The sequence below is a fragment of the Aquarana catesbeiana genome, linkage group LG13 (genome assembly GCF_042186555.1).
Source record: "Aquarana catesbeiana isolate 2022-GZ linkage group LG13, ASM4218655v1, whole genome shotgun sequence".
Lineage (NCBI taxonomy): Eukaryota > Metazoa > Chordata > Amphibia > Anura > Ranidae > Aquarana > Aquarana catesbeiana.
Window position 1 is genome coordinate 228,293,517 of NC_133336.1, and position 25,964 is coordinate 228,319,480.

Genomic DNA, 25,964 nt, shown 5'->3' on the forward strand with positions numbered 1-25,964 from the left:
AAGGAAAATGATAAATGGTTTTCAACATTTTTTACACATAAATATGTGAAAAGTGTGGGGGGGGGGCATTTGTATGGCGCCCCCCTGAGTCAGTACTTTGTAGAGACCCCTTTTTCTGCAATTACAGCTGCAAGTCTTTTTGGGGACGTCTCTACCAGCTTTGCACATCTAGAGAGGGACATTTTTGCCCATTCTTCTTTGTAAATTGCTCAAGCTCTGTCAGATTGGATGGAGAGCGTCTGAACAGCAATTTTCAAGTCTTGCCACAGATTCTCAATTGGATTTAGGTCTGGACTGTGAATGGGCCATTCTAACACATGAATATGCTTTGATCTAAACCATTCCATTGTAGATCTGGCTGTATGTTTAGGGTCGTTGACCTGCTGGAAGGTGAACCTCCTCCCCAGTCTCAAGTCTTTTGCAGACTAATGCCGTGTACACATGGGCGGACTTTTCGACCGGACTGGTCCGACGGAACTAATCCATCAGACAATCCGATCGTGTGTGGGTTTTATCGGACCTCCAGCGGACTTTTTCTGTCGAAAATCAGACGGACTTTAGATTTAGAACATGTTTCAAATCTTTCCAACGGACTCGAGTCCGATCGAAAAATCCATTCGTCTGTATGCTAGTCCGACGGACAAAAAAGGACGCAAGGGCAGCTATTGGCTACTGGCTATGAACTTCCTTATTCTAGTCCGGTCGTACGTTATCACGTTCAAACGACCGGACTTTCGAACGGACTTTAGTCTGTTCGTGTGTGTGTAAGTCTGGTCGTTCGCAAGTCAGTCGTAACTCCGTCGAAAGTCCATCGGAAAGACCGTCGGACATTTGATGCTGAAAAGTTCACCCGTGTGTACACGGCATGACAGGTTTTTTTCTAAGATTGTCCTGTATTTGGCTCCATCCATCTTCCCATCAACTCTGACCAGCTTCCCTGTCCCTGCTGAAGAAAAGCATCCCCACAACATGATGCTGCCACCACCATGTTTCACAGTGGGGATGGTGTGTTCAGGGTGATGTGCAGTGTTAGTTTTCCCCCACACATAGTGTTTTGCTTTTAGGTCAAAAGGTTCAATTTCTGTCTCATCTGACCAGAGCACCTTCTTCCACATGTTTGCTGTGTCCCCCACATGGCTTTTCGCAAACTGCAAACAGGACTTCTTATGGTTTTCTTTCACCAATGTCTTTCTTCTTGTCACTCTTCCATAAAGGTCAGATTTGTGGAGAGCACAACTAATAGTTGTCCTGTGGACAGATTCTCCCACCTGAGCTGTGGATCTCTGCAGCTCCTCCAGAGTTACCATGGACCTCTTGGCTCTTCTCTGATGAATGTTCTCCTTACCTGGCCGGTCAGTTTAGGTGGACGGCCATGTCTTGGTAGGTTTGCAGTTGTGCCATACTCTTTCCATTTTCAGATGATGGATTGTACAGAGCTCCGTGGGATATTTTTTTATAACCTAACCCTGCTTTATACTTCTCCACAACTTTATCCCTGACCTGTCTGGGGTGTTCCTTGGCTTTCATGATGCTGTTTGTTCACTAAGGTTCTCTAACAAACCTCTGTGGGCTTCACAGAACAGCTGTATTTATACTGAGATTAAATTACACACAGGTGGACTATATTTATTAATTAGGTGACTTCTAAAGGCAATTGGTTCCACTAGATTTTAGGTAGGGGTATCAGAGTAAAGAGGGCTGAATACAAATGTACCCCACACTTTTCACATATTTATTTGTAAAAGAAATTGACAACCATTTATCATTTTTCTTCCACTTTACAAGTGTGTGCCACTTTGTGTTTGTCCATCACATAATCCCAATAAAATACATTTACATTTTTAGTTGTAACATGACAAAATGTGGAAAATTTCAAGGGGTGTGAATACTTTTTCAAGGCACTGTAATTCTATTAAAGATTAAAGCTTCATTTTTGTTTGCAGCCAGCTATAATTTCCAATAACTGGAGAAGGATCTGGGGGAATCAATGGTGGAGAAGGATTTGGGGGTTCTGGTAGATCATAAGATCAATAATAGCATGCAATGCCAAGCTGTGGTTTCCAAAGTGAGCAAAGTCCTTTCTTGTATTAAGAGAGGTATGGACTTCAGAGAGAGAGATATCATTTTGCCTCCCTGTACAAATCATTAGTAAGACCTCATCTGGAATATGCAGTTCAGTTTTGGGCACCAGTTCTCAAAAAGGATATCGGGGAACTGGAGAAAGTGCAGAGAAGGGCAACCAAACTGATAAGAGGTATGGAGGAGCTCAGCTATGAGGAAAGATTAGAGGAATTGAATTTATATTCTCCAGAGAAGAGGAGATTAAGAGGGGATATGATCACCATGTATATATATATATAAGGGGTCTATAAAGGTTCTATCCAGTAGCTTGCTTTAAAAAAAATGAAAGAATCCAGGCCTAATGTACATAATATAACTGGATACTAATATTTATAGGTAAAGTTGATCCAGGGGATATCTGATTTCCTCTAAATGGAATCAGAAAGGATTTTTTTCCCCTCACCCACCTCTGGATCAACTGTGGGTAAAAGATTATGTATATGGGATTGTATGATTTTTTTTATTTATTTTTTTTTATTCTATTGGTTGAACTAGATGGACTTGTGTCTTTTTTCAATCTATGTGACTGAAAAAAAAAAAAACCTTAAAAAGGTTGCTTCTGTGTAAGCTAACACTAATTTCCTAATGCATCAATAACTGTTCAGTGTGTACAGTTGGTGACAGATAGGAAAAAGGACATGATGCTTTAGCCCTGTAGCTAAAAAAAAGCTGCTTTTACAGGCATTTGAGCTTTTATTTCAGCGTGTGCTTTTTTGAGTATGAGCGTTTTTTCACAAACCCTCCCCTCAGCTATTTTTTCCTATTTTCTTGTGTGCCTGAGCTTCTTCGAGCTCTTTTGTGCTTTTTTTTTTTGCGTGTTTTTTGGCACTTTGGGTGTCTTTTCTGCTCAAAAGCTCCTCTGAAAAATGCAAGTTTGGTGTTTTGTTTCTGCCTGTAAACTCCTGAAAATCCATAGTGTGCATGGACACATTGACTAACATGGAGGAGTTTCCAGGCCAAAAAAAAAAAGCTCAAAAAAGCTCAGAAGCCTGTAGGAGCCACTTCTTTGAGCTTCTTTGAGATGCAGTGTGCATGAGCCCTTAGTCTGTGAATGAGGTGTGTGTTTATGCAGGTTATAATAAAAGGTCTGAGCGTCTGGAAGTCACTAGTACCACACCCCAAGGTGGGTAGTATGTGCAGGAGAAGGGTACGGGGTATATGGCGGTGGGTAGTATGTGCAGGAGAGGGGTATGGAGTATATGGCGTTGGGTAGTATGTGCAGGAGAGGGGTATGGAGTATATGGCAGTGGGTAGTATGTGCAGGAGAGGGGTATGGAGTATATGGCAGTGGGTAGTATGTGCAGGAGAGGGGTATGGAGTATATGGCGGTGGGTAGTATGTGCAGGAGAGGGGTATGGAGTATATGGCGGTGGGGGTACAGAGTATATGGCGGTGGGTAGTATGTGCAGGAGAGGGGTATGGAGTATATGGCGGTGGGTAGTATGTGCAGGAGAGGGGTATGGAGTATATGGCGGTGGGTAGTATGTGCAGGAGAGGGGTATGGAGTATATGGCGGTGGGTAGTATGTGCAGGAGAGGGGTATGGAATATATGGCGGTGGGTAGTATGTGCAGGAGAGGGGTACGGAGTATATGGCGGTGGGGGTACAGAATATATGGCGGTGGGTAGTATGTGCAGGAGAGGGGTATGGAGTATATGGCGGTGGGTAGTATGTGCAGGAGAGGGGTACGGAGTATATGGCGGTGGGGGTATGGAATATATGGCGGTGGGTAGTACAGTATGTGCAGGAGAGGAGTGCGGAGTGTGCGGTGGTAGGTAGTATGTGCGGGAGAGGAGAGAGCATAAAATATGCTTACATTTCTGTGCCACAAGCAAGAATATCACAGACATATATAGACCTCAGTACAATATTTTTTTAATAAATGAAACTCTTCCATTACATATGATTTTGTGTACAATGAAAATAGTCAGAAGAGCTGAAACTTTGTCTGAGCCGACCTTATAGAAGAACTTAATGAGAATAGTCATGGTCTGCTTAAAGTGGTTGTAAACCCCACTTTTCTCAATTCTGAGCACTAAGTGTCATTTCTGTGCACTACCTCCTTCCTCTGCTATCTGCACGAGTCACTTGTGGCAAGTTTTTCTGACACTAAGAGAAAAATGGTGACAGGGGAGGGACCTCCAACAGATTGACAGCCTTGGATGTTCCTGTGTGCTGTACCTAGGGTTGCCATCTGTCCAGTATTCACCCGGACAGTTGGGGTTTTGAATCATGTGTCCAGGTTTCAGTCCACCTGAAACCCGGACACATTATTGAGACCAGGCTGTGGCTCCCCAAGTAACCGAGATAGTCATACACATCTGTTGCCGCTACGGGCGGCTGTTTGGGGGCCGGTTTGGCATCACTGAAGGGTGGGGTGATAATGTCAGCAAGAGCAATTTGGCCAAACCCACTGGCACGCCTGTGCGCTAAATTACTACTCCCCTTGGGGCACCCAAATGTGTCCCAGGTCTTTTATAATCCTATAGTGTTTACTGCAAATAAATAAAAATAAATTGCCGCAAAAGTATTTGGGTTTGGCTTGAAGAAAACATGGCAACCCTAGCTGTATACCCTGTGTTAAAGGTTGCAGCAGTGAGAACCACGGCTTAACCTTTTCTGTGGGATGCTGGTAGAAAGTTGCCTCCTTTTCAGTTTAAACCTTCTGCACTGCAAAATAAGTGCTTTCCCACTGGTCTACTCTTCCAATGGATTTTAATCCTGTTTATTATCCAGAGCAGTTTATTATCCCTGGTAAGGCAATTTCGAAAACCATTGATTGCAGTTAAATGTAGCATCATCAAGGGTCACAAACAGGAGTGAGATTCCAAGCCCAAAATCCATATTTATTCACAAACATTTAGCTAATAATAACAGAACACATTCCTCATTAGGAGTGATCTCAGCATTTGGAACCTCAAAGGGTCTGGTATGTATTTTGGTGAATGTAGTAAATACAGTGAGGGAAAAAAGTATTTGATCCCCCACTGACTTTGTGCGTTTGCCCACCGACAAAGAAATGACCAGTCTATAATTTTAATGGTCGGTTTATTTTAACAGTGAGAGACAGAACAACAACAAAGTTATCCAGAAACGCTCATTTCAAAAAAGATATAAATTGATTTGCATTTTAATGAGTGAAATAAGTATTTGACCCCTTCGCAAAACATGACTTAGTACTTGGTGGCAAAACCCTTGTTGACAATCACAGAGGTCAGATGATTCTTGTAGTTGGAAAAAAAGGGGAAAGAAACTGCACTATGGTGAACTATGAAATCAGAAGTAGTGAAACTAGATGATTGTGCAAATGTAAGAAGCAGCAATTCCTCTGTGCAACATAAACACAGTGTATAACAAATGGAAAAAAATGGAATCGCGCTAAAAAAACATAGATATACATACAAATAATCACTGATTAAGCAATAAATTCCTGAATGTATATCATGTGAAGTGTAAACATTGAAAAGTGTCATATCACCAAAAACATTGAATAATTATGATTATAAACAAAAAAATAATTGATAAATGTAAACGTGAGTCCACACACATAAATGGCTGTATCACCCAGGTTATAAATAAATGAAATGATGTGAAAAGTCCATCAAAAAGCTGTGAAATCCTTGTTGGTGTAAAGATAGCGCTCGATCCACCACCAGAAGATGTAAAATGGCCGCTTGCCAGAGACTCATGAACCCCTACTACAGAAGATCAGAGAGAGCCTGGTTAAGAATCATTCCTCCGGACCCCATCCGATAAGCCAAGGTCTTTAGGATGCAATAGCATAACCAGAACGTAGCCACTGGAACATAAGTGTTTCAAACTGCCACGTATTGATACCAACTCACAGATAGATGGATGCACCATGAAAGATAAAAGGCTCCGATTGTGTAAAACCTTAAACCTTTATTTAAAATGAAATACAATATTGAACTCACATAATCCTGGAAAAATAAGCGCCTGAAATGTCTGGAGCACAGGACGGTAGGCTCACAGACTAACCCGTCTTGCTGGTAACCACAACAGCGATGTGAGGTGACGCAAGCGTGTCGCTCCGCCCTACGCGTTGTCTAGGTACGTTGTCTAGGGGCACGGGCGGCGTGCTGCGTCGCCTCCCTTTGTACCGCAACAACCTAACAAAGCCTCACTCTGAGTCTCATTACATCGGCGGACATGCGCATTGTGCCTAAATTGATGGACAATCAATATACTGGTTGACAGCACAAACGAAACCCATATCCAATAGCGCTCAGCTCAATGTAATCACTAAAATCAACATTTCCTTAGTGACCAGTAAATGCCGAACTGTAGAGATCAGAACAAGGAAAACAAAATCAATAAAACAATCACATTGGATAACACCGCCCTGACTGGGCGGAAGTAAAGTGAATGTACAAACCTGTGTCACTCTCCACATAGAACACAGGCAACACCCAGTGGCCAAAAATGTTTACAACTAAAATGCAACTAAAAATAAATAAAAATTCATAACAAATCCAAGCTACTACTTATGGGTGTAGGTAAGGACTTAAAAGTTCCCGAAACATAGCAGGGGTTCGGACAAAAGACATGCGACGGCAGCACAGAAACTAAAAAATGAAAATTGTCAACGGCCGTGAAATCCGCATCAGAGCTGGAAACACTGCAGAAGACTATAAGGGGGGCATGCTGATAAAATTCAAAAGCCACCCAGTGGCCAAGATAAAAATTGCAAACAACACTTATGCTCAAGTCCATATCAAAACTTGAAAAAATGGACAAAACTTAAAGCCACTCTATTACACTCCAATCCATGTCAGAGTTTAAAATGTGGCCAGAACTTAGAGGCCACTAACTTATGGCAGCAATCTAAACGTAAGACAGTACGACAACACAAATAAGCGAAAATCGTTGCTAGCCACCAGAATAATTATAAAAACCAAAAACTTCATCCAGAATGTATAGTGACATAAAATTACAATAAAGCGGTCCCCAATAGATAGAATATGGACTGCAAATATCCTGAACATGAATGTAGAATAGTATAAATAAAGCGTTCCACAAATTTGGCATATATGAACAAAAAGCAAAGAGTGCCGCCAAAATTTATAAAGGACACATAGTCCTCGATGGACAATAGCAAAGGCCAATCCCAACAATCATCCACTGAAAACTATAAAAATTTAAAAAATTAAATAATAACGAAAAATTAAACATAAACAGCACATATATGAATGCAAAAAACATCCAGATGAATGAAGGCTCAGACCAATAGAGGCCAAATATAAAAATTCTTTTAAAACCATATTACCTCATTTCAAAAGTGCAAATAACAGTACATCTGCATACAATAGCAAACTCATATAAAAAAATAATTCTAGTGTAAATGAACCCAATGTCTAGAGGGGCCAAAAAATGTGAAATATGATACACTGTCCACCTCAAGCATTATTGATAAAGGCATTCACGTCCGTATTGACGTTAATGCCGAAAGGTACATACGTTTTGAGTCTATGGATCCAAGACATTTCCTGTGTCGAGATTTCTCTAACTAATAAGCTACCTCGCCAGTGGGGTCTGTACTTGTCAATCCCTACATATAACGTATTGGAGGGATCCCTTTTTCGTACTTGGTCATAATGTCTTGACACTGGGTGTTTGTCATAACCTCTCCTTATGTTCCCTATGTGTTCATTCAATCGAACACGCAGTGCCCTTTTGGTCCTCCCAACATATTGTAGCCCACAAGAGAATTGTATGAGGTAGACCACACCTTCAGATGTGCACGTAATAAAAGGTTCAATCTCATAGGATCGTGAGGTACTAGAGGACGTAAACGTGCTGATCCGTCTTTCCCTAATGCATTAAGAGAGCAGACCTGACACTTCCCACATCTGTAAAAACCCATGAGATTCCGAAGAAAACATCTGGACAGAAGGGGCTATTGTACTTCCCGAGGAGGCAGCCCCTTTAAAAACAACCCTAGGCCTGGCAGGTAGAACAGCGCCAAGGACTTGGTTACTGGTTAACACATGCCAGTGCTTTTGGAATAATTGTTTAATGGTCTGGTGTTGTACCGAAAAAGTTGTAATAAATGGTGAAATAATGGAAACATCTTCCCTTTGTGGGGGTGCATCAGACAGGAGTGAAGATCTATCCCTATCGCGTGCTGTTTTAACAGCCTGAGACAGGAAACCTTGATCATAGCCCTTCTCGATAAACCTGCTGGTGAGGATGGCATCCTGTTCTTCAAAGGTATTAATTTCTGTGCAGTTACGTCTAAGGCGTAAAAACTGGCTTTGAGGGATAGCCTTAAGCCAAGGCTCATAATGGCACCTATCTACCGAGATGTATGAGTTCCTGTCGGTTGCCTTAAAAAAAGTAGATGTTACAAACTTCTTATCAATAATCTGAATTTTTAGGTCAAGAAAATTAATTACACTAAGACTGGCTTCAAAATTGAATTTAATACCCCTGTTATTTTTGTTGAGGGTTGCCATGAAACTGCATAGATCTGTTTCACAGCCATCCCATAGGAGGAGGGCGTCGTCGATGTATCTAGCCCACAGGACCACTTCCGGTCTCCTGGGTGCATCCACAACGTCCTCCTCCCACTTGGCCATAAATAAATTGGCCAGGCTGGAGGCATATTTAGCCCCCATGGCCACACCCCTGTCCTGACGATAGAATTGGTGCTCAAACCAGAAATAATTATGACTGGCGGCAAACTGTATTATAACTCCATGATAAAGTCAATCTGAAGAGGGGGTAGGCCGGAATCCCTGGTCAGATATAATTTAACCGCCTCCAGGCCTAAATGATGGGGAATAATGGTGTAGAGTGAAGCTACATCTGCAGTAACCATCCAAAGACCATTCTTGGGAGTAATGTTAGAAAGTAAATTGATCACCTGCTTAGTATCCTTGATGTATGATGGAATATTGCAAACTAGGGGTTGTAGGAAGTGGTCAATACATTTGCCCACCTGGGACGTAACTGAATCTATTCCACTCACTATAGGGCGTCCCGGGGGGGCAAATTTGATCCTTATGGATCTTCGGAAGGTAATAGATGACTGATGTTCGGGCACTAGGAATCAAAAATAATCTCTCTTTGTCACTCAATATTCCCTTTTGAAAACCTGTATCCACAATCAATTAGAGTTCCTTTTTGTATTTGGCAACTGGGTATCTATTCAAAATAGTATAGGTCTCCCTATCATCCACAATCTGATGCATCTCCTTCAGGTAATCGCATCGGTCCAAAATGACAATCCCCCCACCCTTATCAGCTGGTCTGATAACTAGGGACTTATTATTGCAAAGGGACTCTAATCCAACTTGTAGATCCCTCTGCAACCTCACCTTCCTGACCTTAATCTGGTCAAGATCTCGTAAGACAACATCTCCAAAGACTCGAATGGCTGGTGCCAAAGAGCCAGGAGGGATAAAAAGGGATGCGTTAGAAAGATTAGAGTGTTGATACTGTCCTCTGATTACATTCCCAACTCTAATGGGATTAGATAGCATATAGCGTTTAATATTCAACTTACGGACGTACTTGTGTACGTCCATGTATGTTTGAAATTTGCTCAAGCTTCTAGGCGGGGCAAACTTCAAACCTTTATCTAGCAATCTTTTCTCAGAATCAGTTAACGATTGTTTGGGTAAATTGAAAATGCCAGTTCCTATGTCCTTTTTCTTTTTGAGTGACTGGACCCGCCTCCCCCCTCTGACTATTCTCTTAGTTCTACAGGCCGTTGATGCCCTGTGAATCCCTGGGAAAACCCCAATTCTGATTATTTCTACTGCTGGGGGGGCCAGAATGTTGAGATGGTCTCGGGTGTGTATACCCCTGTTGGGAATTACCTGGGTAGTATATACCCAGATTTCTCTCGGGACCATTGTAACCGTACCCTCCAGTACCTGATCTGTGGTGTCCCGGGGTATCTAAGTCAGACAGGGGAAAAAAAAACGGTTCTGTAATGGAATTTGGTTCCTGGTGTCATTATTAAAATATCCCAAATTACTTGGATCAAACCTTGAGTTATAATTGGGAGGGCCTGGTCTACCTGATGAATTATTCCATGTTCGTGGTGGAGTTTCCCATGATTGTGGATAGGGATCATATTGTGGATATCTGTAATGGTCTTGCCTGGGATTCCTAGAGGGTCTCCCCAAAGGAGTCCCTCTAGGGATGTGGCCTGAACCATCCCTGGGGCCTCTAGATTTATTCTTGGCTCCCCTAGGTCTGACATCTCTCCTAGGTGTGTAATGGAGGTCCTTCCTCGCTTGAGGAGGGGCAGGATTAACCACAGGAAGAGAAACTCCCTGTGGTTGTGTGTCCATCCTCTTAGTTTCCTCATTCTCTGAGGCAAGCTTTTTTTGCCAAGTAAAAACAAACCCAGACTGGTAATCCTGTTTATCCCTGATTTACTTCTTTTTCTTTTTGGCTCTTTGGTCCTTCTCTTCCTTCTCTAATGCTTTTAAAAGATTTTTAGAACATTCTTTATATTAAATAAAGGTTTAAGGTTTTACACTATCGGAGCCTTTTATCTTTCATGGTGCATCCATCTATCTGTGAGTTGGTATCAATACGTGGCAGTTTGAAACACTTATGTTCCAGTAGCTACGTTCTGGTTATGCTATTGCATCCTAAAGACCTTGGCTTATCGGATGGGGTCCGGAGGAATGATTCCTAATCAGGCTCTCTCTGATCTTCTGTAGTGGGGGTTCATGAGTCTCTGGTAAGTGGCCATTTTACATCTTCTGGTGGTGGATCGAGCGCTATCTTTACACCAACAAGAATTTCACAGCTTTTTGATGGACTTTTCACATCATTTTATTTATCACCTGGGTGATACAGCCATTTATGTGTGTGGACTCACGTTTACATTTATCAATTATTTTTTTGTTTATAATCATAATTATTCAATGTTTTTGGTGATATGACACTTTTCAAATGTTTACACTTCACATGATATACATTCAGGAATGTATTGCTTAATCAGTGATTATTTGTATGTATATCAGTCTTTTAGCTCAATTCCATTTTTTTCCATTTGTTTCTTGTAGTTGGCCACCAGGTTTGCACACATCTCAGGAGGGATTTTGTCCCACTCCTCTCTGCAGATCCTCTCCAAGTCATTAAGGTTTCAAGACTGATGTTTGGTAACTCGAACCTTCAGCTCCCACCACATATATTCTATAGGATGAAGGTCTGGAGACTCCAGGACCTTAATGTGCTTTTTCTTGAGCCACTCCTTTGTTGCCTTGACCTTGTATTTTGGGTCATTGTCAGGCTGGAATACCCATCCACGGCCCATTTTCAATGCCCTGGCTGAGGGAAGGAGGTTCTCATCCAGGATTTGATGGTACATGGCCCTTTGACATGGTGAATTTGTCCTGTCCCCTTAGCAGAAAAACCCCCCAAAACATAATGTTTCGCCCGCCATGTACAGCGGGGATGGTGTTCTTGGGGTCATAGGCAGCATTCCTCCTCCTCCAAACACGGTGAGTTGAGTTGGTCTCATCTGACCACAACACTTTCACCCAGTTCTCCTCTGAATCATTCAGATGTTCATTAGCAAACTTCAGAGGGGTCTGTACATGTGCTTTCTTGAGCAGGGGGGACCTTGCGGGCACTGCAGGATTTCAGTCCTTGACTGGGTAGTGTGTTACCAATTGTTTTCTTGGTGATCATGGTCCCAGCTGCCTGGAGATCATTGACAAGATTCTCTTTTGTAGTTCTGGGCTGATTCCTCACCGTTCTCATGATCATTGAAACTCCACGAGGTGAGATCTCGCATGGAGCTCCAGACCGAGGGAGATTGACAGTTATTGTGTTTCTTCCATTTGCGAATAAATCGCACCAACTGTTGTCACCCTCTCACCAAGCTGCTTGGCGATGGTCTTGTAGCCCATTCCAGCCTTGTGTAGGTATACAATCTTGTCCTGACATCCTTGGACAGCTCTTTGGTCTTGGCCATGGTGGAGAGTTTGGAATCTGATTGATTGATTGCTTCTGTGGACAGGTGTCTTTTATACAAGTAACAAGCTGGGATAAGAGCGCTCCCTTTAAGAGAGTGCTCCTAATCTCAGCTCATTACCTGTATAGAAGACACTTGGGGACCAGAAATCTTGCTGACTGATAGGGGATCAAATACTTATTTCACTCATTAAAATGCAAATCAACTTATAACTTTTTTTAAATGAGCTTTTCTGGATATTTTTGTTGTCCTTTTGCCTCTCACTGTTTAAAATTAACCTACCATTAAAATTATAGACTGATCGTTTCTTTGTCAGCGGGCAAACGTACAAAATCAGCAGCCGATCAAATACTTTTTTTCCCTCATGGTAGAATATGCTACAGCAAAAATAACATTTATAACGTACAAAAGAAAAAAAGATATTGTTTAAATTGCCGGCAAATGCCATTTATTGCCAGCTTATTTTTAAAACAGACAACACACAAACCCCTCCGAAGGTCCCCAAAATACAGAGCAGACCCTTGGAGGGGATTTGTGTGCAAAACAAAGAAACGATCGATGAGTGTCATTTGCTTGCAATTTAAAAAAAAGTTTTTCCTGCGTAAATGTCAGTGCTGCTGCAGAACTTTCTGTACATCGCTGCAATGCACCCCTTCATAGGTATGATTAGGACACTCCCAAGGCATGTTATTGAAAGAAATTGGCCATTTTTGATGTTTCGCTTTAAGCAGTTAAAAACTCACAGCTCCTGACCGAATGGATTTTTTAAAAACATTTGCAATGGTACATGTTCACCAAAGCAGTGGCCCATCCTCATTCTATTTTTTAACCCCCTTTGCCTATTAGCCCAGAAATTGGGCATTTTTAATTTGACAGATTTGGCTCCTATTGATTTCAATGGGATTTGGGTTCGGCATCCCATCTTTGTTGAAGTTTGCTGAACCCTGCTTAAACCAGACCTCCAAACCTGGCTCATCATTATTTTACATCCATGTAGTCCCCCAGGATTAAAAGTAAATCAACACACAGCATATTTCTTTCTGAATGACCTCCCAGCACACTACACTGTCCCCACCAGTCATTTATATGCCACAGGGAGACCCCATGAGTAGGACAGAAATCTAAAATATTTAAGCTGGCCATGGACAGTTCGAATCTCGGTTGGTTCAGCAGGGACCGACTGAGATTCGAACCATGTAATGGGCAGGCTGAAGGTACCCAAATTGATTAGTCAGCTTGGGTACAACCAGCCTGTCAGATTTTACAAGTGATTATTGCTAGCGACTATTATAGCCACTAGCATTAATCGCTGTGTTCTTCTGATAGGGTTGGCTCCCCCCCCCACAAGGAGAACGCAATGGCTTCACGGGAGGGATTCCTCTAACAACAGACTGTGGATGAGGGAATTGAGCGATTTTCTTTCCTGCAACCCATGGTTGCAGGAAAGAAAATTGCTCCATCTGTGGCCTACTTTAAACCTCGTACACACGGTCGGATTTTCCACAGACAAAACCTCGGAAAACCGAAGGCGTGTGCCTGGATTTTGTCTTGCATACAAACGGTACACAATTGTCAGCCAACAAACACGAGCGTAGTGACGTACTACGAGCCGATAAAGAGGAAGTTCAATTGTCATGCGCCACCCTTTGGGCTCCTTCTGCTAATTTTGTGTTAGTAGAAGTTTGTTGAGTGTTGATTCGCGCTTTTCATTTCGCACTTTTCATTTTGCGCTTTTCAGTTAGTTTCTGAACGGCCATTCGTCAACAAGACATGTTGCGGAATCGGAGGAGATAATGTGTTATTTATTATTGGCCTTGGAGTTATTGCTTTGACCCAAGTCCAGTCCAGGAACAGGAGGAGAAGGAGGATTTCTTGGACCAAAAATTAGTTGCTTTATTAATGGTGACCAATTATGTCATATGCCTTTGCTGCGGGAGCTCCAGGAGAATAATCCGGATGATTTTTGGAATTATCTCCGGATGACAGATCCCTGCTTTCACCAACTCTTGGCATTGCTGACCCCCTATATTAAGAAGCAGGACACATGCATGAGGCTTTTATTTTATTTTTTGGTTGAGTAATAATGATTTGATTTGATATATTTTCTTTATTTTTGAATGCATAGAATGCACTTTTTGGTTGGGTTCTATTGGCAGATATCATGTCTAATTTTATTTGTTTTCTTTTTTTAATGCGCAATAAAAAAAATTGTGTAGAATAATACTTGGCTATGTGTTTTGCTTCAAATGACAGTTTGGGAGTAGGCAGTTACATTTAAAAATGTTTTAAATTAACAAGGAACACCAACATAGTTGTATCTTTGATCTTAAAAACTACGGGATAATGGTGTTGTGGTAACTTGCCTAAATAAAAAAAAAACAAGCTTAATAATATTATACTTGATATCACTAGAAAATTTGTTTGCCTTTGCAAATTTTTGTTTGCAATAACTCCATCAGTATCACCAGAAAAGCAGCTTCATTATTATCCCATTAAAGAAGAAGAGAATTGTGCGCTGCATTTCAAGATTTCATAATTTGCCGCGTCACGAATGTGAATTCTCCATTACGAACGCTAGTTTACAAAACCGACCGCTTCCAGCTCCTCCTTGCTTCCGAGCATGCGTGTGTGTACTTTGGACTTTTGTCCGACAGACTTGTGTACACACAATTGGAAAATCCGACAACACACATTTGTTTGCAGAAAAAATGAAAACCTGCTATCAAACATTTGTCCGCGGAAAATCCGACAATTGTCCGATGGAGCGTACAAACAGTCGGATTTTCCGCCAACAGCCTGTCATTGAACATTTCCAGTCAGAAAATCCGATTGTGTGTACGGGGCTTTAGTCGGCACACCCATCCTCTGGCCAGGTAACAAAACATGATAACAAAAGCTTCCCCAATACACTGCAATGGTTTCAAGAATACGTCACAAAGCAATCACAAATCACTTTTAAAATCATGCTCTGTGACAATTTTGGTGAATATTTTATCACAATTGTGATGGAAACCACAAAGTCCTGTTACCTTTGTGTCTGAGTTCATCCAGAATGGCCAATAAATTAGGATGAGGATGAGCCTTCTGTATCGCATAGAGACATTCCCAGAGTCCAATCACAGCTTCTCTTCCCCGAGACTGAATATCGTCTAATAAGATCTGAGCGAAGGCAGATGGGTCTATTTCCATTAACTGGTATCCCTGGAAGATATATCTTATTATTGTTTCTTTGTAGCAGTAGATGATTTAATTCTTGATATTTAGGTTTCTACCTACAATTAAGAGGTTAGCCTGGTTGGTCTGTATCCTCTAGTCAGAAAAGGAAAAACGCGTCCTTGTCAATTTTTTTTTTTTAAAGTTTAACAATCTACAAAGAGAAGTTCAAAAGCAGTACCAGAAAGTAACATGTCAGGGTACAATAAAAAGATTATAGCTCCACAACATAACGGAAAACAGCCTATAATGTTCTAGGATTAGTGATACAAAGAACATTTTCTAACTTGATCAATAGAGGCCGGAACCAAACGTAGATAATAAAAAGGTATAACAAAGCCTCAGACAATGAATGAGTTTCAACTTATCAAAAATATTCATCAGAAAAGAGCGATAAGGGAATATCACTGTTAGGCCCCATGCTTTTGATGAAGGCCTAAGGCCGAAACGCGTCACCATTTTTTTGGATGATGTTATTGCTGTAATGCTTAAATAATTATTTTCTATGGAGAAGCTGTCGAGTTGCCGGCCTGTACTTTCTATGGATCTTTTGTGAGCTTAATTAGCCAGAGCACCGACTACTCTACACACCAACTATATACTATATAGCGGTTGAGTTTTTCTTAGGCCCCATTCACACCTGAGCCTTTTGTAGCTTGAAGCCTGAAGCCACAAAACGCTGGAGGGGGAAAAAAAAGATCAATTATTCTCTATGGAGATGGTTCACATATCCGCTCCAAAACGCCTGAAGCCAGAAGCTCCAAAACGCCTGAAGCTCAAACAAGTTCTGGAACTTTTTTTTTCCTTGTCAAAAGAAGTTTATTGAGTATACAATATTATAAAGATACATAAAGTAAGTTTACAAGGATCTTTAAAGTAAGCTCATTGTTTTAAAGTAGGGTTTATACAGGTAAATATCATGAAATTTCAAATATTAAACATTGGGTTCACGTAAACCTAAATTAAGATATATATCATTTCCTTAGTTACTTTTGTAGGTATTTAAATGATTTATACCTACTATACATATTGTTTACAGGTAGAGTGTATATAGGTCAAATAAATTCTGATAATGAGCTTTAATCGTAAGGTGGAGAAAAGGAAAGAGAAAGAAGAAAAAGGGTTGAAAGGTAGAGGTATGGTCCACAAGGTTGTCCCGCTTGTCAGTTTATTATTCTTTTTAGTTCTCTTTGAAGCCTTAGAATGGGTGTCTCTGTAAGTCATTTAATCTGTTACCATGGCAACAGGACAGAGTCATTGAAGTTTGACAGGAACTGTTGTTTTATCCAAGGATGCCAAAGTTTTTCAAATTTTGGAATTTGATTTTGATCGATGGCTACCATCTTAGCATGGGACATTGTATTATTCATTCTGTGAATTGTTTCTGCTAGTACCAATGTAGGAGATTTCCATGCCTTGGCCACTGTTTGTTTTGCAGCCGTTATTAGTTGGATCATAAGTTTGAATTGAGAGAGTGTTAACCATTCCGGTTTTAGATTAAGTAAAGTTATATACGGATCTGGTTGTATTATTTTTTTAAATATTTTAGATGCAATCACGAAGACTTCCTTCCAGAAGGTTTGGATTACTGGGCACGTCCACCATATGTGTAAATGTGTGCCTATTTCTGGGCATCCTCGAAAACAAAGAGCTGAGGTATTAGGTGAATATTTTGCCACTCTAGCGGGTACAAGGTACCAGCGAGTTAGGACTTTATAATTTGTCTCCAGTGCTAAGATGTTGGGTGAAGATGACTTAGATGTGAGCCATATGTTAGACCAGTCCGTGTCTTCTAAAGTTCGTCCCAGGTCCTCCTCCCACCTCTGAACGTAAGAGGGTCTATTAAGATTTGCTACTCCATATAATTGATTATAAAGTGATGAAATTGTACCTTTAGCAAATGGATCTTTTGTACAGATTGATTAAAAAATGGATAATTGGGATAATGGTGTATCCCCCTTTAGGAATGGTGTATAGAAATTTTTGATTTGGAGATATCTAAATATCTCAGAGTTTGGTAGATCATATTTTTCTCTAAGCGATGGGAATGAAAGGAATGATTTAGATGCTATGAAGTCATTTAGTGTCTGAATGCCTGATGTTGTCCAAGCTTTAAAAAAATTTGGGTAGATCCATGCCGGATAAAAGGCCGGATTTCTGATAAAAGAAAGGAGAGGATTGTGTGGAGATTGTAACTGATATTTGGTTTTTAGTTTATCCCAGAGAGATAAGAAGTGTTTAGTTATGGGATTATGAATTTTAAAGCGGTCTTTAGGATCAAGCCATAACAAGTTTGATGTTAATAGAGGGTCATTTTCTGAAGCCTCTATAAATACCCATAATGGGATTTCCTGTTTTGCATGGTATTTGGACAGACTGGCCAAATGTTCTGCTCTGTAGTAGTTAGTAAAATTAGGGTATCCCAGGCCTCCTTTATTTTTGGGAAGATGTAGTGTGTGAATAGGTATACGTGGTTTAGAAGAGCCCCATATAAACGAAGTTGCTCTTTTTTGTACTATTCTCAAAAAATAGGAAGGAATTGGAATAGGGAGGACTCTGAATAGATAAAGCAATTTGGGTAGAATAGTCATTTTGATTGCATTAATCTTCCCTATCCAGGATAAAGGAAGTTGCGACCATTGTTTTATTAGATTTGTGATCTGTCTTAATACAGGAGGATAATTGGTTGAGAATAAGTCAGAATAAGATGCTGTTAAATGAATTCCAAGATATGGGATTGAGTTTTCTGCCCATGTGAATGGGAGTGCAGCCCTAGCCGGGATCAATTCCATGTTTGTGAGTGAAATATTAAGCACTAGGCATTTCTTAGGATTAATCATAAAGCCGGATAGGGCTGCAAATCCATCAAGAGCTGGTATTAAGTTAGGACCAGAGACCTGTGGTGATGATAGAAAAAGTAATAGATCGTCTGCAAATATACATAATTTGTGTGTAATACCTCCTACTTCAATGCCAGTTATAGTTTGGTTTGTTCTGATGTATTGGGCCATGGGTTCGAGTATAAGGGCAAATAATAAGGGAGATAATGGGCAACCCTGTCGGGTACCTCTTTCGATATTAAAGGCATCAGATTTGTATCCAGCATATTTTATATAGGCTTTGGGTTTATTATATAAAAAACCCCATGTTAAAAAGTGGGGTCCAATGAATATTGCATATATTGCCAGGATACTGTGTCAAATGCCCTCTTAATATCGAGAGATAGAAAACATAAAGGGTTTTTCCGTTTTTTAACAATATGTGCCAATAACACTGCCCTGCGTATATTATCGCCTGCCTGTCTATTTGGCATGAAGCCTACTTGATCTCTATGTATTAATTTTCCTATAATGCTATTGAGGCGTTTTGCTAATAATTTAATATCAAGGTTTAACAGAGAGATAGGCCGATAATTCACACAGGAAGTATCATCAGAAAGGGGTTTTGGGATCATACAAACAATTGCCATTAGTGTTTCTTGACGAAAAGAATGTCCTTCTAGAAGTTTGTTAAAAGTTTCAGTGAGAATGGGAGAGAGTATTTCTGAGAATGTTTTATAGTATAAAGCCGAGTAGCCGTCTGGTCTTTTGTTAAGTTTTAGGTCTTTTATGGCGTTAGCAGCTTCATCTATAGTTATAGGCTCATCCAAACTGCTTTTTTTGATTCTGAGATAACTCAGGTAAGGTTATTTTTGATATGTAAATAGGAAGAACCGCGCTAACACAAAAACATATAAGCAGCAGCATATAGTGCGATCACACCAAAATCTAGAGTCCTGTAAAAAGCTGCGCTAAAATTATTAAAAGTTCATATAAATGACATCAAGGGGATTTCTCCAAGTCCTTATTTCAAAGTGAAAACACCACCACCGTGCACTTCTAAGCAGTAGTGACAATCCACCCTAGTAGTAGAGCCTGCTTACCAGATGGCAAGCATAAAAGGGCAAGTGGCTTTAGCCTGGCCAAGGCCTTTTAGCTTGCTGGCGCTCCTGGGCTTACCAGATGGCAAACATAAAAGGGCAAGTGGCTTTAGCCTGGCCAAGGCCTTTTAGCTTGCTGGCGCTCCTGGTTACCAGATGGCAAGCATAAAAGGGCAAGTGGCTTTAGCCTGGCCAAGGCCTTTTAGCTTGCTGGCGCTCCCGGTTGGAGAGCCGGGGTCACGTGACAGCGGGGAGAGATCCCGGGCTGTACTCCTTCCGGCACCTCTACTGGAACCCCCCAGAAGGACGTTGTGTTAAAGCCCGATGCACCAAAAGCTCTTCTTCTGGATAAACACTCTGAGTACATTGAGTCGTATGGAGCCAAGAAGGATGATTATGATAACCTAAGGGAGCCTGGAGATTTACCCCCCATAGGAACACCGGGAGCGCCAGCAAGCTAAAAGGCCTTGGCCAGGCTAAAGCCACTTGCCCTTTTATGCTTGCCATCTGGTAAACAGGCTCTACTACTAGGGTGGATTGTCACTACTGCTTAGAAGTGCACGGTGGTGGTGTTTTCACTTTGAAATAAGGACTTGGAGAAATCCCCTTGATGTCATTTATATGAACTTTTAAGGTTATTTTTGAGAAGAAGGATTCAGCCTCTGTAGGATTAAATTCATTGTTTGTCTTGTATAAAGTTGCGAGATGTGAGTGAAATTTATGGACTATTTTAACTGGATTACAAGTGTAAACATTTTTTGATAATTTCAAACGTATTGGTTTGAAAGATTTGTTAGTTGAATTTAATGCCCGAGCCAAATATGTACCTGGTTTGTTTGTATTCATGTAGAAATTGTGTTTGGAGCGTTTGAGGGATTTATCAACTGTGAGAAATAGATCGTATTCCAATCTAGATTTTTCCAGATGAGATTTTGTACTCTGAGATGGATTATCTTGGAATGATATGTAGGCTGCATTAAAATTGAGTTCTAGTTTTTTTGCTAGATTTTTGCGTTCCCGTTTAAATAGTGCCATTTGTCTTTGTATTGTACCACGCAAGACAGGCTTATGAGCTTCCCACAGTGTTATTGGGGAGATGTCTGTTGTAATATTAATTGATATGTATTCCTTTAAAGCTTGTTCAATGGCCATCTGATGTAGTGGGTGTTTGAGCATTATGTCCGGTAAGTACCACGTTGGGTCATGCGCTTTTGGTATGGCTGAGGCTATAGTAGTGTATACTGCATTATGGTCAGACCACGGAATCGGAATTATATCTGATGCAATAATTTCTGGTATCATTCCTATTGTTAGAAAAATATGATCTATTCTGGTGAAGGTTTGATGAGGGTGCGAGAAATATGTGAATTTCTTTTTCATTGGGTTATTTTCTCTCCACGAATCTACCAGATTGTATTTGGAAAGAAGTTGAGAAAAAGGTAATCTAGAGGTTATTTTGGATGGTGTAAAAGGTGATTTATCTAGAAATGGGAGGAGGACCTGGTTCGAATCCCCGCACATTATCACTGTTCCTATTTTGTGTGTATTAATCACTTGTAATATATGTGAGAGGAATGGTGTAGGTTGTTTGTTAGGAGCGTAGTAGGAAATCACCGTGATTGCTGTATCCATTATATAACCCATGAGTATCAGGTATCTACCTTCTGGGTCTTTAATTTCTGATGATAAGGTGAATGGTGTGGATCGGTGAAATGCAATTAGAGTTCCCCTCTGCTTGGTACAGGCAGAAGCCGTGTAAATTTGTTGATAAAAAGGAGAAATATATTTTGGAGTAGAATCTTTGGTGAAGTGTGTTTCTTGGAGGCATACTATGTGAGCCTTCTTGTTATGGAAAGTACGGAAGGCTTTGGTCCTTTTTTGAGGGACATTTATTCCCTGAACATTCAGAGAAAGTTTATTCAGTGGTGCCATGGCAACAGATCAAATAGTTTTGACTTACTTTTTGTTATGCAGAGCTGACTGCGTAGATCAACCTGTGTGGACTGAAGAGATGAAAAGATAGAAAAGAAACCAGTGAATTCTGGAGTAAAGAGTAAACAAAAAACATATGAGATTAGATGATACATTGTATAAATTATTTTTTGCAAGTAATCACAATTTACCAGTGAAAGAGAATAAATATCTCTCTCAGGGGAATAAGTGCCTTCGTCACACTCCCACATAATATGGTTGGGAGAATGAGGAGGGCTAATGGGGGTACACGGATCTTCCGCTTACAGGAGAGAAGTGCTATGTCAAAAGACATCAAAATGATGTTTCATTAATTGGAGTGCAGAATATAGTTTTTGTTGAAATTATTTATTCCAGGGTGGTTGTATATGGTTAGTCTTGCCCTAGGCTAAATAATTCAGTTAGAAAGGTACTGTTAATAACTTTGGTATTGATGAAGATAGTTTGAATTATTTTGGGATTTTAACCCTTTTAGAGTAAACAATTACATATTTTATTCATATGTAACTGTTTAGATATGTTAACTCATAAAATTGAGGTTGTATTGCTTCAGATTAGAATAAACAAAAACATAATTCTAGGAACTAGTTAGGTAATAATATATTTGTTTTAAGAAAAGAAAGAAAAAGCTTCCATTACTTCTGGATTATTGAACATATTTGTCCTAAAAAGTAATAAATCTATTGTTATTACCTGATAATATATAACTGAACAAGAATTTCCTTATTTCACTTATATATTCTAAGGCTATATGAATCAGAAGTAATAAGAAATATAACTGGAATGTAACATGATCCCACACAGTGTGTGACTATCATAATGCAGTTACATTCAGTTATAAATATAGGTTTTTTTATAGAGAACCATCTCTTAGTATAATAAATGAAGAGATATCAGGAATTAGGATGTCAGTCCATTGAATCTTCTTGGTCCATGGATGAGGTGGCATAACGGCCTCTTTTGTGAGAATGATGATTCCCATTTTGTTCTGAAATTTTCTGGGTGCTGCCTGAAGGTGAAGATGATGCCATTCTTCTGCGTGTGGGAGTGTTGCTGCTTGTGGGTTCTGTCAGATTTAATTTTAAAAGGGTTTGTTGTAGTTCATCTGCTGATCTGCTTCTGTAAATTGTACCTTGGTAGTTAAATCTGACTGAAAAGGGGAAGCCCCATTGATACATAATGTTGTGGCGTTGCAGTTCCATTAGTTGGGGTTTCATGGATCTTCTTTTATTAATAGTAAGTTGGGATAGGTCAGCAAAAATTTGATAATTGTGTCCTTGAAAATTAAGTTCCTTTTTTTCTCTTGCAGCAATTAGTATTTGTTCTTTCGTTCTGTAATAATGAAATTTTGTGATTATATCACGTGGGAGTCCATCTTTCTTTTTGGCTGTGAGGGCTCTGTGTACTCTGTCCAGTTCTAAACGTTCAATAGGGATATCTGGCTTTAGTTCTTGTAATAGAGCAGTAATAGTAGATTGCAGGTCTGTCACAGTTTCAGGTATTCCCCTTATGCGCAAGTTTGAACGTCTGGCTCTATTTTCATAATCTTCGAGCTTAGTTTGAAGTATTAAATTCTCTTCTTTTAATTGTTCCAATTCTGTTATATTTTCTTGGGTTGTAAATTCAATTTCATCCATTTTTATTTCTAAGGCTGCGGTGCGGTTTCCCAGCTCTCTTATTTCTTTGGTTAGGCTTTTTGTTATTTGGTCTGAGGTTTGTTTTAAAGCCTTATGAAGCATCTTTTCAAATTGTAATAATATTACTGGGGATGCTGAGGAGGCTTGTGGAGAAGTTTGTGAGAGGATTTGTTCTGTATCTGACTCAAATGGAGAGTCTTGCTGTGACATTTTCTGTCTGTGAGAGCGCCCTGATGCTGTATCTTGTAAGGTGACTGGAGCTGCTTCAGCTGCAGTGAGTGCCTGTGAGCTCTTTGTGAGGTGATTTTTATTTCTGCCACGGCTTCCTCCCAGTACCATATTTCCTGCCCAAACTTTCACAGTTTGTTCCCTGGGACAAAAAGGTTCAAATGGATACCTTTTGAGCCTGCAGGCTCCACTTTGTCCTTCTCTTCTCTCCTCAGCGGTGCGGAGCTCTAACAATGCATGTCTGCTCCGCTAGGCTCCGCCCATCTCCCCCCCGGAACTTTTTTTTTTAGGTGGATTTGGGCGTTTTTCTGCTTTTTACATTGGTGACCTTTTGACCTGTCCAAAATCGTGGCAAAAATGCATCAAAAAATGTGGTAAAATCACGCAAATTTCTGCCTTGAAAACGCTACGCTCAGGTGTGAATGGGGCCTTATAAAGTATATAGGGGCTTATGTCTACAATTTTATAAAACCAAGGAGTTACATAAAAAAGTATTGCTATTTGAACCAGAATAAAAGAAGGAAAAGGGAGGTAGAAGAAAGGTATAATAAAGAGAAAAATATGAAGAAGAGAAAAAGAAAAAAGGGAAACAGGAGGAGGAATCCCCAGGGCTAGGTGTGATATTAATCATATGATTATAGAAGAGAGTGAGTAGGTAAAAAATTAAAAAAAAGAAAAGAAAAAATTACCAAGGCATCAACAAGGCTTCATCAAAATTGGATGGCCAATAATGAGTCACCCAAGGGAGCCATATACTCTTAAAAGGAGAAGTCCAGCTTGAGTTTGTTTGGCTGGGCCTCTCCTCTGGGTCACAGGAGTGTAATTCGTTTTGCACTCCTGTGACCCTTTTTCAGCGGAGAACGGTCTGAAGTCCACTCTCCGCTGACGTCAAACAAATCGGTCCAGGCACCGCGTCATCCCAGCTTTGGAGGTCTGGATCGGCCAAGGTGCCTGGACTGATGGCAGTCTCAGTGTCAGGGCTGGGCTCAGCCCTTCCTTCTCAAAACTGGCCGCTCAGCTGTCAGCTAATTGCAAGCTCCTATCTCTCCACAGTGACTCACCTGCTGATGATCCTCCTCGTCAGTCCTGCCTACTTAAGCCATCCAGCCCAGATGATCTCTGCCTTCGCCTTAGTCACATCTCTAGAGACGCTCTCCTGTGTTCCTGTTAAAGACTTGCTTGGCTGACATTCCTTCTGGCTCCAGATCCTGCTTGCTGTTCTTCTACTCTGTTCTCTGTCTCCCTGACGTTTTGGCTTGTCTGACTATCCGTTCCGGTTCCTGAACTCTGGCTATGTTTTGACTACAATTACTCTGTTTATCTTTTTTTATTATTATTAAACAAGTGTGATTTAACTGTACTTCTGTCTCAGTCTGATTCATGGTTTCTGACACTCAGCCTCTCAGCGAGCTGCTTCCCACCCCTCCCCGCTCCTCCACAGCTCACCGCTCCAATGAGTGTGGAGAAGCAGAGCAGGAGAGCTTTATTTCTTCTCTTTTTCCTTCCTTTCTCTTTTTTCATTTTTTTTTTCATTTTTTATTTTTATGTTTAATAGTATATATTCAATATATTTAATTGTATATTCATTGATGTTATGTTATATAACATATCTGTATTACCTTGTTTTTGTATTCTATCTTAATCTTCTTAAAGCGGTAATTTTTTCATCTTTCCATCTATTAAATCTTCTTCCCTTGTTGTTTTCATTTTGGATAGTAATTTTTTTTTCTGCCAGTAAATCCCTTATACAGCCCACTTCCTGTTTCTTGTCTGGTCATTAGCCTAGACCAGGGGTCTCCAAACTGCGGCCCGAGGGCCAGATGTGGCCCTTTGCTAGCCTTTATCCAGCCCTTGGGGCACTATTCGTCCCACTGATACCAACAACGGAGCACTATTTCTTCCACCAATACCAATGATGGGATACTATTCCTGCTACTAATTAGGGGCTCCTCCTATTGACCACCAACCCTGAGGCCATGTTTATTCTCACTGATGCTGGCCCGAGACATTACCTGCCCCCGCTGGGCACAATCCGGCCCTCCTAAAGTCTGGAGGAAAATAAACTGGCCCTTTGTTTGAAAAGTTTGGAGACCCCTGGCCTAGACTTATGACATCATGCACAGCTCTCTCTCTCTCACTCACGTGAGAGTTTGCCGGGAAGGGAGGGGGGATGAGTCATAAGAGTGCCAATGAGAGCTGCAGAGCTGGAGGTGTGTGTGTCTGTGTAAATTCCAGGAAGTAAACAGGCAGCAGCTTCAGCTGCCCACAGTTAAAATGGCTGCAGCCAGACTCAGTGGAGGGAGATTTCTGCAGCATATTTGGCAAGTACAGTATCACAGTATATATAAAATAATATGCAAAGTGGTTGGAGGGAAGCTTCAGAATGGCAAATATGTTTTTATTATAAATTGTGTGAGCAGACTGCAGTTTAGTTTAATAAAAAAAATATTGTAACTCAAAAAAGCATTGGGTTTACAGCTATTAATTTCTGTACCCAGGTGTACGTGCCACCTGCTGATCAGTGGTGTATTTAGATTTTGTGCTGCCCTAGGCCTGACTAAACTCGTGCACCCCCTAATTTAAAAATGACCCACCCCTTCCTGTCAAGGCCACGTCCCTTCCTGATTAATGCCCACCCTGTCATCTGTAAACCACACCCCTTCCTCTTGATGCTCCGCCTTTTGCTCTTAGAGCTCTACCTGCACTCCTGCAGTTGGATTTTCAGGTGCTTGAAGACAAGTTGAAACTGCTCAGGCTGTTCAAAGCAATACATAGTACAAAAAATGTAGCGCATAATGTGTAAATCATAATATAAAGAGAATCACACCATTGTAATTCTATCCAAAAAACATTAGTGGATTACTTCACTTATTCATTCATTCATGGACTTTATGATTGTTATTTCCATGAT

General features: G+C 40.6%; 1 protein-coding gene across 1 annotated transcript in view; it reads right to left on the minus strand.

The window, feature by feature from the left end:
• The window catches only part of LOC141116683 (uncharacterized), a 92,977-nt gene that overhangs the window by 63,304 nt on the left and 3,709 nt on the right, over nucleotides 1-25,964 (minus strand). Inside the window, exon 3 of the mRNA XM_073609074.1 lies at nucleotides 15,115-15,286. Within this exon, the coding sequence (XP_073465175.1) occupies nucleotides 15,115-15,286 (172 nt within the window). The remainder of the gene's footprint in view (nucleotides 1-15,114; nucleotides 15,287-25,964) is intronic.